Source organism: Poecilia reticulata, linkage group LG8 (assembly GCF_000633615.1).
Source record: "Poecilia reticulata strain Guanapo linkage group LG8, Guppy_female_1.0+MT, whole genome shotgun sequence".
NCBI lineage: Eukaryota > Metazoa > Chordata > Actinopteri > Cyprinodontiformes > Poeciliidae > Poecilia > Poecilia reticulata.
Window position 1 is genome coordinate 21383739 of NC_024338.1, and position 11931 is coordinate 21395669.

The window sequence follows — 11931 nt, forward strand, 5'->3', positions numbered from 1 at the left end:
GTTGAGTTGTGTCGTGTTCAAATACACACACACACAAATAAATTGTGTGTGCGTGTGTGTGTGCGTGTGTGTGTAGGTGTGTGTGTGTGCGTGTGTGTGTGTGTGTGTGTGTTCAAAAGCTGCCTATAGGAGGAAAAGTCAGTAAGGTTTTATGATTTGTGACCAAAATCTAACCAGCTTTCTATTGCAGAGTAGGTATGGAAGATGTTTCCTCTTTGTTAAAAGGACTCTGCTTCAGTCTCTGCAGGCAGCGACTCTTATGAAAACATGCAGTTAGATCACATTCTTGCCTAGGTCATTATTTATGTGTCAAGCTGTTTCTTGGCAAGATACATAGAATTTGCAAAAAAAAAAAAAACAGAAGTTTGTGCAGCTGCTTCAGGGATTGTAATGGTTCTATTTCTTTAACTCTCTAAAATTAAGAAGTGACAAAAACTTTTTGGGCACCTAAAGAACAAGCGTTAAAATTGATCAATAGGATCTGCAGCAAAATGAACTGAATCACAAAATAGTACATCTATGTTTGTTTTTTATCGTGCTGCAAAGGTATAACAACGTGACTTTCACCCACATGTTAGCTTTACCTTAGAAATATTTGCTTTGGCAAGAGAGCTCCTATTTGAAGTTGAAAGCCATCAGAGGCATTATTAAAAATGACATTCTGTCCTTTGCAAACTATCAAATTCTACGAAGCGTGACATATTGACTTGACTTTATGGGCTGGGCAGAACCACTCTGCGCACCAAACACACACAGCTTTCTCAGGAATCCACTGCAGTTTTTATAAACTTTACAAATTTTGAATAAATTCATTAATCCAACAATGCTTTTTTTTTTTTTTTTTACTTACATTTGTTCAATTTAACACAGAGTGTTTTTTTTTATTTATTTCAACAGATTGCCAGATTGAGAGATTGGAGCCGGCTCAATCAGGTAAAAAGACAGCATGTTCATTGTGCAAATTGTCCTCCCCTTTTATCACAGCCAGTCATCACAGATTAATACGACGGAGGGATCAGCAGCTGCCTCCTGCATCAAGGAGCAGAAACAGCTGCTGCAAAAGAACAACTTCTCACTTAGCTGCCAAGAGGATTTTTAAGAACATGAGCAGATGCAGCTTCCACTTTAAATTTGGAATCCATCAGAATACTCAGTAGAGCTGCAGTATGTAAGTTTTGCAAAATAAAAATAAAGTATTTTTTTTACGTATTTGTCATTATGACAGTGTGGTATGAGACAGATAAATATTGAGCTCCTCTGCTGTCTCCCTCTAGTCCTAACTAGAAACAACCAATCAGAGCCAGGAGGCGGGCCTTAGCGCTGTCAATCACAATCTTTTGTGGCTCTGCTCCTCCCCATGCCCTACTTGCTCTCTGCTTTGCTAGCAGTGAATGTCGTAGATGTTCAGGCTAGTTAGCATAGTCACCTTTGTCGACGGATAAACGGTTTTCCTGTATGGATAAGTTTTTTGTCCGGCATTAGCATAATTGGCAACATTGATTGACAGCGCTAAGACCCTCCTCCTGGCTCTGGTTGGTTGTTTTTCGTCGGAAGTGGTGCATTTCTTCAGAAAGCAATAGTAGCTCAGGAAGGAGGTGGGTTGATTTTTTTCACAGATTACCTGTCTCATAACATTGTGTCACAACATGGTGACAGTTTTAACAGATATGTGAAAAATATATCCTTTATAAAAGTTGCATACTGCAGTAAAAAGACCCATAGTACGAAAGGAGGCAGATCCACAGCTCAGGTGGGAGAATCAAACCCACTGCCACAGCAAACATGTGTAAGATGACCTCAAAATTGAACTCTTTGGGCTACATGGAAAATGCACTCAAGACTTTTCTGTGTGTTGTTGTGATCTGGAAGCTGTGGTGTTGTAGAAGTCTCTGTGTAGGTGGTCACTTTTCCACAGACCACTACTGGTTAAATCCTGCATGTCTACATAAGTTTTCTGACCACTGCAGCCAAGTCCTCTGCAGACCGGACGGAGGGGAAGAAGGAGAATCTGAGCCAGGGTGGGCCTGAAAAGCTGTGTCAAGTTTGCAGAGGCAACCTGAAGAGACAGTAGAGGGAAAGGTTTGGTTTTCCTTCGTGGATTAAGACTGAGATCCCTGAGATCAGGTGTCTTAAATATTGAAGAATGTCCCACCATCATGCTGATGGGAAATATAGATGCACACCCAGAGGTGGAGGCTTTGCTCTGTGAATGCAGTCCATCAGCCCCCTCCTCTGGACTCAGACGAGCCATACAACACAGGTACAGCCGTTCCTGCTCGGGGCTGGACTATGTGGTCCTGATGTTTGTTGACAAAGATCATCTTCTTATGGTTGGGTGAAGCACTTTGCCAAAATGGTTTCTAACCCCAATAAGTAAATCAATTAAGTTCTGGTTGAATGCCTCACCCTTGATTTCTGTGGTGACCTTTAGAGAGGACCTGCATGTCAAGGTCAGATGTGTAGAGCCACAATATGGATAATGTGCAAGAGCCGCAAAGGCATGTTTGAGACCCAAAGCGTATTTGATCAATTGCTGAGAGAGTCCTGAAACACAAGCTACGGAATAAAAGAAAAAACAGGAATCACTATTGCAGTATTGTGAGAAGTTTCTACTAGCAGGTTATTTATTCTTCCCCAGAATGCCACATGCAGTAATACACTTTCTAAAGGCAAAGTTTTAAAAACTATACATAAAAAAAATTATAAATCAATTTTTTTTTCTACAGAAAAAAGAAATTGCTCTTGATTGCACTTGAAAGTCTCTTTTGCAGTAAAAGAAAATTGTGTATGTCGATAGAAACATTCAGAGATGTGTTCTGAATTCACAAATAACACCCTGGTCATGTTTTTTTTTTAAAAATCTTCTCTTTTCTTGAATTGTTTACTGATTGGCTGCTGTAAACTCAAACTCCGTCCTTATCCTGATTGGCTGGGAGCCCAGTGGGCAGGTGATGAGTGTTAATAAATACAGCGTGCAGTCAGAAGGGCGTGCATTCACACGCAAGCTTCTACTATCAACCCTTCTCAGTTCGGTCAGCACGTGCAAAATTCTTTACCAGCACGCATTGGCTGCAGCAGAAAAAGTGGAAGGAATTTTTAGCTCTTGCAAGAGAAAAGAGAAAAAACATTGCCATGTCTTTTGAGACAAAAGACAAGGCTGAAGTGCGTCTGGTGTTTCTAGGAGCAGGGGGAGTGGGGAAGACAGCCCTCATCCAGCGGTTCCTCAAAGACACCTTTGAGCCGAAGCACCGGCGCACAGTGGAGGAGCTCCACAGGAAGGAGTACGAAGTGGGAGGAATTAAAGTCACCATCAGCATTATGGACACCAGTGGGAGCTACTCCTTCCCCGCCATGCGCAAACTCTCCATCCAGAACAGCGACGCCTTTGCTCTGGTCTACGCCGTGGACGATCCAGACTCCCTTGAGGCGGTCAAGAGACTGCGAGAGGAGATCCTGGAGGTCAAGGAGAGCAAGCACACGCCGATCGTTGTGATCGGCAACAAGATAGACCGACTCAAGGAGCGGAGGGTGTCCAGCGAGGACGTGCTGTCCACGGTGGAAGTGGACTGGAACCACATCTTCCTGGAGTCCTCGGCCAAGGACAACGTCAACGTGATGGAGGCCTTCGTGGAGCTGCTGCAGCGGGCCAACCTGCCCACGCAGCTGAGTCCGGTGCTCTGCAAGAGACGGCTGACGTTCCCCAAGGAAAACCACAAGCGTGCCCCCATGAACAAAACCAACAGCTGCCTCCTTTCGTAGAGATGGACGGAGGGAGGCAGAGAAAAATGTGCAAACGAGACCAGAGGATTGATGCGGATGATAGAAAAACAAACCAAGTGACAATGTTTGACAAGATAATCAAATGTTCCCTTCTGCTCCCAGCTCCAATATACTCCTCCTAAAACAAACACGAACAGATGAAAACAAATAGAGACGTAAAGACGGCATGAATGTTGTACCTACCGTGAATGTCAGAACATTTACTATAAAAAAAAGAAAAAAAATTCTTTACAGGTCATGTAAAGAATTTTGCACTCAAAACTATAAGTAATAGTGTTTCTATCTGTAAATGTGTGGTTTTTGTGTCTGTGCAGCGGATGTCAATATATGAAGAAAATATACTGTGCACTTTATATTTTTGAGAAGTCTTAGTGTTGGAAATTCTGCTTTACTGAACCTTTTTGTTTGCAAATCCTAGCAGAGCTTAAAATGTGAACGAAAATGAAGCGCATTTCTATTTTGTTGAAAAGTGTTCTGCTCAGTTATATATTTTTTGCATACTTTCAGTGTTTTGTCTAAACCAGGGAAAAAATAGATGCGTTGTCTGTGGTTCTCTGTTGTGCTTGTATCGTACCTTCCTTATTGTGTATAATTGCCAACTTGATGTGAAAAGAAAAATAAAGCGTTCATCTTAGAAAGCAGTATTGTGATTTTATAAGAGAAAGTTACTGCCACCAAAAGAGTTGTGCTTTAATGCTGGCAAGTTTGTGTTTCCGGTCTCCAACCAGTCTTGCAGAAAAAAAATTGAGGTCATATTTTAAGACCTCAAATGTTAAAGGTCTTACAAGCAAAAAAAAGCAAGCAAAAAAAAAAATAATTAAAAGAAACGGACATAAATCCACTTGTAAGTATGTTGGATTTTAAAGTCTGTCCAGGCATTAATGTCTGTTGTAGTAATGCGTGTTCACTCTTTGTTTTTTCTCCTGGAGAGCAGTACTGGTCTAACCAGATAGTGAGTTCAAATAAACGTGCAGCAAACACTTGACTGTCCTGGCTTCACGTGCATCACCCAGAACGGTGTCGTCAGAAGTTGCAATGACAGCAAGCCAATTCACATAGAAAAGTGAAAAAAGTTAGTTTAGTGGACAGATCTGACACGCAGCTTCATGACTTCTGCTTGGCACTGCACCGCCCTCTGGTGGTGGACTGCAGCTTGCAAAGTTTGATGCAGTCATAGAGCGCAGCGCTTTAAAATTACGAATCACCTAATCGAGAAATTCTAAGTGTGGTGGGATGGTGTTTCACCCTCCCCCACGCTTTGCGTCGGGTGTGGCGAGAGGCGCGCCACTGATTGGTGGGCGGGGCAGATGCCTTTAAAGCTGGGTAAGTCGCTGCGAGGTGTGTGTGTGCCCTTGTTTCCTCCACTGTCTGCGCAATTGGCGGCTGCATGTTGGTGGTGTTTGGTCCACTCGTATGATATCGTAAGTGCCATTTTTGCTATCCGGGCTGGGATCGTGGTTGGTTTTGTTGGGTGCTACACCTGTCGTGCGTTTCCGCAGTGCGGCTCTGCTGGCGTTGCCGGCCGCGGCTGGAGGTTGTGGTGGTGTGTGGCTTCTGCCTAGTCTTCGCCTGCTGATCTGCTCCCTCCTGGTGTAGGCTGTGTCTCCATCCCTGGGTAAGCTACCTGCCATTTAGTTTTGGATTATTTTATTTTGTATTTAGCATTAATAAGTTTTCTGTTTCAGGCAACTGAGTGTTGGGAGCTGCAGTGCTTTGGACGCTCTGCTGCTTTGTCTTATCACTGTTTGTTCTGGCCGCTCTCCGCTGAGCCTGTTGTGGATTGGGCAGGCTGGTGGGCGGGGCATTACTCCTCTGGCCCCCATAGAAGGGCACTTGGAGAGACGACGGCAACTTGTTCCATCATTTGAAGTATTTTCTTTTACCGTTTGTTGAAGTATTCTTTTGTTTCGTTTGAGTGCTGTGTTATTTCTTTTGCGTGCATGTTCTTGTTTTCTTGTTTTACTTTGTTGCATTTGCATGGTTTGCTTGTTTTGTTGGAACAACCCCACCTTGGTTGTCCCTTTTTCGTGTGTTTCCTTTTCTTTGGTTCCGGTGACCAAGTAGTGAGCCCGATGCCTCGGATTTTACAAGAAGTGTTTTAAAAAGAACTTTTAGATAATTGTTTAATAAAGTACTGTACACTGTTAAATCTGTGTTCTGGTGTGTCTTGTTACTTTTTGAGAAATATCTCCACCTGCTGGTCACATAAGCAACACTAATTCTGTTGTCCAGTATTTTTACACATTCTTTATTTTTTTCAAAAACTCCTGGTAAATATCCTAACGTGGTTGTATATAACAACAACAGGACAAAAACTGCAGTTCATTGCAAAGTAATTCAAACTAATTTGAGGTTTCTCATATTTTTTCAGTTTACAAAAACTAACTCGCATCTATTTGATTGTAATTTTATTAGATAAACCAATACAAAGTAGCAATGTGAAGTGGAAGAAGCCGACTTCTACCAATTTACTGTGACCCAAATCTACCCAGACATGCCCACCTGCATTTACTGGCAGGTTGATCAAGCAGAGCATTTATCAGAGAGCCAGCCCGAGAGATGTTAACTCTGGAGGTGCTGCAGAGATCCACAGCTCACACTTCTGATACACAGCACAAACCCTGAAGAGTGGAATGATGAAACAATGACAAAGTTCCTTTCACCTAATCTAGTTTGTTGGGGGAAAATAACACTGCATGTCAGCTCGAGCACAGCTTCCCCGTGGTGTGCATGGATCTCGCTAAAAGGGGAAGCTAATTTCTTCAGCAGTGACGGGGGATCTGGTTAAGGCCGATGAAAAGATGGAGGCAGGACCTGCAAAAACACTGGAATGAGGCAAAATCCACAGACTAAAGCATCTTACGCCCCTTTCAGGAAGAGCAAGGCGCTGCTTCAGTGAAGCAAACCACAGTGTGACGCACAAGATTGTATTAACTACACCAACTGTCATGGAACCAAAAGAGTGCACTGTTTGTATTTCAGCTCAGCTTTTGGAGATACAAACATGTGAGGTTATGATTATCTAATGTTAAGAGCGATGGACCAAATGATAGATAATATGTCCAGAGCTGGATATTAATTAGTTGCATTTACTTGGCTAATTTTTCGGGCAACAAGAGTATATTTAGGAGTATTTTTGCTGTGGTCTACTTTTTTACTCGAGTCATTTTGCTATGAAGCATCACTTCTCTTGCTTGAGTAAAATTTCTGGATACTTGGCTAACTGTGAATAACTTCACCTTCTCAAGATCGGGTTTAGCCTAAAATTCACCAGACACACACCTGCAGTTTTGGTTAAAGTTTCACAAGTTTTATATTGAAAGAAACTGATTTGTTATTATTCATATGAAATATTTTCATTTTGATATTTAAAATACCAAAAATATCCACATAACTTTAATTCAGATGATGTCATTTTTAAATATTAAGTGATCGAGGTTTTGATCGGTTACTGTGTACTTGAGCAGACATTTTCCTAAATACTTTTTTTATTCTTGCTTGAGTAATTTCTTGGACGAATATAACATTTTTACTTGAGTACAAATATGTTACACGAAGTAGTGCTACTCTCACATAAGTAAAATTTTTGGGTACTCTGCCCACCTCTGAATATATCATCTCCATCATTATTCAACAAAAGTATTTTTAAATTTTCTTTGTCTTTTTTTTAAAGACCTCTCCTATTCAGAAGATTCAACCTCTTGATAAAGTTCTATTGTATTTTCAGCTGACACTTTTATATCCTCATACAGCCCGTCACAGACAGCGTTAAAAGTTTCCACTCTGCCAAAAACTCCAGCGTGCTTCCTCTTTCTAATAGCCAACAGCCGAGGTGAATTGTTTCGCCCGTACGAAACGAGGAAGCGACCTGTAACAATCAAACGTTTGCTTCCTCTTTGTGCTCCTTAACCTCACAGCTGCTCCTCTTTTTGTGCTACATTACTGGAGACACGGTGGCAGACCCTTTCCCCGGTAGAGCCCAGGTGCGCTTAAAATATTTACTTAGGCCACAAAGCTTCTTTTAGATGGACGTGCTGCCGCTGCGCTGCTTAAATTCTCAAAAGGTCCGCTCCTGGACTTGGTCCAAGCTCCTCAGAGCTGCCTAGTTACCTGAGAAGTTTGGAGCATGTACAGGATCTCTGACCTTTTCTGCATCAAATGTTCTCAGTGTCGTTTCAAAAGTTCTGCCTTCAGGAGTTTGAGGTGAGTTTGGCAGTTAATGTTCAACATTCAGTGTTTTCTTATTTCTAAATTGCTTTTTATCAATAACATCATTGGAGGGATAGAGATCTGATTTAGCATTCAGTCAAGAATTGTTTTTGTCATTTTAATCAAGTGAAATTAATAGATTGATTCTTAGCTACCTACTCTAAATGTGTGACTGAATGAAATGACATTAACTCAGTATAATCTGCACCGGTAATTTGGTTGGTTACATTTTTAATAAGTTTTAAGTCTTGGCTTGCTTTATTAATTTGTTTAGGATCATTGCGTTGCCTAAATACCCACATGTGTCGAAGTTTGAACCAGTTATCTGCGGTTACATGCAATGCACAAGTACAATCGGCAGTGAAAAAAACCTAACAGTTCCATAAATAAAAGTGTTCAAATAAGTCAAAGTGAAACCAGGATTTTTGTGTTGAAACGCAGCTTAGTGAATCTGACAATGTGTTGAGAGAAAATCCACAGCAAGTGTTTCTCACTTTAATTTCTTAGTGGTATCGTAATTGAGAAAACAGATTCCATAAACACAGAAAAGTGCATTGTGAGTGCATTTAAACTGAAAATAACTACATGAAAGGAGCCAGAGAAAGAGGCAGCTACTTTATTTTCATCTACATTTACAGATAGACAGAAGGCGAAGGAGAGGAAACCCGGGACGAGTCGTTACCAAATGCATTCAAGACAGATGCAGTTAGAGCTTAAATGGAAGTGTCACTTCATAGGTTCATGCTAACACAAAAACGAGCTCAACATTTTCAAATGTCCTTCTATTAATATTTTAAGAAAAAAAAACAATCTAGCCTTTTTTTTTTTTTAACCAAAGCACATTGCCAAGTCACATTGCTGCTGCGTGGAAGACATTTTCACGAAATGCTATTATTTTTATTCAAACACGTGCAGCAGGTAGTGTACACAGCCTGACCATCTCAGGAGCAAATAAATGTGCATTGGCGTCTAAAGTATATTCCCTGAGCAAAAAGTAAGCAAAGCGAAACAGCCCTCCAGCATCTAAAATCCACTTCTTTTTTTTTTTGCCTAAAATCAGTGTATTTCTGAAATGAATGGGGCTCCATCCTAAAACATAGAATTCAGTAGAATATAAATAATCGGGAAAAAAAAGAATGGATCCCAGGGCACGTTTTCACAGAAAATTTTTTTTTACTTATATAATACTAGGTTTAACTAATGCAGAGTGAAATAGGGGACCATTTTGAAATATTCAATTCTGTACTGCAATTTAGTTAAGCTGATCACGCAACAAGTACAGCTGTAAAATGAACTGACCTGTGGGCTTCTGTAAAACGTTTTGATGTGCGATAAAGAGGCAACGTACTGTGGAAAAATCTGAAAAAATAAAAAAAGTGTATTGGTTTGGCTTTCTTGCTAAAAGCAACATGCTCTGCTAAATTTAAAAGCAGCAGGCAGATATCCATCCATTCTCTGAATATTAGGCTTAATGTGAAAATATGAACTTTTTGTAGCGTATGACAAAAACACAACTGGTATTTAAGTTAGAAGCAAGAGAAACTGAAAAAAATAAAATAAAATCACCAAAATTAGGATTATAAATGTATAGATTTTTTTTTTTTTTTGGATTTACATGAAACTATGTGTATTTTTTAAATGAAGTAAATGCCACCCTCTTTGATCCCCCCCATAAACAGGTTTACCTTTGTGCAAACGATCTATGGAAGGCCTGATACAATACAGCATGGTGAAGCATCGCACAGAAACCAGCCGCATTATCCGTCACTCAAACGCGTTTATATTTCACTGTATGGCTTCTTAGATTTTGGCACGGACTTCATTTACACTGCGGAGGAGGCTGACGGGGCTGAAATCGGGTTAAAAGTGTTACACCTCGCTCATCTGTCAAAACACAGATGTGTCTTCAGTTTCACTACTTCGACGACGGCCGCATGTTGTAATCACTTCTCCATTGAAATCTAACCGTACCCGATGTTTCTGAACAGCTGCTAGCAACAACGCCACTTCATACAATCCTCGCCTTTCGTTTCAAAACATCAAAGTACGCTCTTTTAGAGGTGTGCTCGCCTTGGATTTGAAAGCTTTTCTCTTTTAGAAACAGAAGAAAAAAAAAAACACACACACACATTTTAGAAAGAAGACAAATTTGGTCAATTTTTGAGAAGTTCTTTAACTGAATCAGGATTACATGTACGCATGTCAATCAAAAAACACGTGGAACAGCGTTTCGTTAGTAAAAGGTGTAGAGGTGTCTGTCACTGACGCTCCTTAGTCATCCACTGTAATGTTGCGAAATAAGTAGGCCATAGATTCCCCGTTGTGGATGCGGCGGATGGCCTCGGCTAAGATCATGCTGACGTCCACAGTCTTGATTTTTGGACACTGCAGCTTTTGCACCTCGTGGGGCACCGTGTTGGTCACAACCACCTGAATACACAAGAACAGATCATGCTCACTCGGTTTTTTTTACAGCAGACTTCAAATTCTCAATTTGAAATAAATTGATGGAAATATTTCGATTACTGTCTCACAAATTTGATTGTGCTATATATTAGTAAAATATTTTTGAAAATGTAATTTTTCTTCCTCTCCACAATAATGTGTTAGTTCATCACATTACATGTCAATCAATTAACCTGATGTTTGCGGTTGTGAAATGACAAAACGTTTTTTTTTTGTTTTTTTTTTAACTTCTCTGAATAGTTAACTTGCGAGCCATTGTGAATACAGACTACCGGGGAAATGTCTGGTTAACAAGAAATGTTCTAATGTCACTGGAACTACTGTTTTCTGAACACCTGGCAGCTTTTAGGAACAGAAACCGACGGCTTATAAAAATGACGCTGCTGAAAACAATAACTCTTTGTTGTAACAGAAGTGCGCAGAGTGACACAGTTCAGATCGAGTTCCCATTAAAAGGAAGTATGTTATCCTACACTGTTCTAAAGAACAAAAGCTGAAGTTTGTTCTCATCTATCTTCTTTAGTTAAGCTCGTGTGCAACACATTTTCACAGAAGATAAAAAAACAACCGAGGCGCACACATCTGAAAACCGTAAGATCCGACATTCTCACCACATCGATAGCCGATTCCTCTATGAGACGAGGAGCATCTGCAGAAAGTAAACCATGGGTGGCCATGATGTAGATCTTATACGCCCCTCTCTCTTTCAGGATCTCTGCAGCAGCAACAAAGTCTCCTACGTCGTCTATAATGTCATCCTGAGCAGAAAAACAACGGACGATTCCCAATGTGGTTAAAATATTTTAACTCGCTCACCCAGTTAGAATCGACAGAAGGCAACCAATGACACCAAGAAAAAGGAGGGAGAGGAAATAGGAGTCACTGTAGCAGAAAAACAACACGGGTGGCAGAAAAGAGGCCTCAGAAAAACACACCACAGTCCGGATCACAACACAAATGATCTTATCTTGTGATCTAACACACACGGAAAGGAGCCAATACAGTCTCTCCATCACCTGTCTCTATTGAAAATAGTATTTAAAGACACAGATTCATCTGCACATGCATGACATTTAAAAACTGGTTGTGAAAACTGTGACCTTTCAAATTCTTTACAATCAGTACTTTCTCTGCACCATAGCATATTGTGTATTGACATAAAAACACCTAAAAAACACCTTGAGGTTGCAGTAATTGGGAGTTGACATATTTTAGCACCTAAAGATACACATTGTATTGACATTGGTATCGGCCGATTTTTGTCTTTTTTTTTTTACATGTTGGGATCGGTCTGATAAGCAAAACTGGGCTGGTGTTAACAGTTGGTGTTTATTTCCACCATGAGACGATGAGGGACGGGTGGGAGTGTTTAAAGAAAAGAGGCAATTTAGGTGGCGTGGTCGCCTTTATACAATGTCAAAAGTGCAGTGAGATATATACACTATCTATCTATCTATATATATCTATATATATATA

At 40.5% G+C, this 11931-nt stretch overlaps 2 protein-coding genes and 1 long non-coding RNA gene across 4 annotated transcripts in view; 2 read left to right on the forward strand and 1 right to left on the reverse strand.

The window, feature by feature from the left end:
- The first annotated feature begins 2974 nt into the window (after positions 1-2974).
- On the forward strand, positions 2975-4446 carry LOC103469138 (ras-related protein Rap-1b-like). Its single transcript, XM_008416656.2, has one exon. The coding sequence runs from the start codon at positions 3133-3135 to the stop codon at positions 3757-3759; it is 627 nt and encodes a 208-aa protein (XP_008414878.1). The 5' UTR covers positions 2975-3132; the 3' UTR covers positions 3760-4446.
- Positions 4447-5003: 557 nt separating this feature from the next.
- LOC103469139 (uncharacterized) lies at positions 5004-5602 on the forward strand. Its single transcript, XR_001776851.1, has 2 exons — positions 5004-5395; positions 5466-5602. It is a non-coding gene; the product is annotated as an uncharacterized LOC103469139 (long non-coding RNA).
- Positions 5603-10142: 4540 nt separating this feature from the next.
- prpsap2 (phosphoribosyl pyrophosphate synthetase-associated protein 2) overlaps positions 10143-11931 on the reverse strand; it is an 8781-nt gene continuing 6992 nt past the window's right edge. For both annotated transcript variants that reach the window (XM_008416657.2, XM_008416658.2), the window contains 2 exons: positions 11067-11213; positions 10143-10419 (listed from right to left, as the gene is read on the reverse strand). In XM_008416657.2, coding sequence (XP_008414879.1) covers positions 10261-10419; positions 11067-11213 — 306 coding nt within the window. In that variant the 3' untranslated portion in view covers positions 10143-10260. The remainder of the gene's footprint in view (positions 10420-11066; positions 11214-11931) is intronic.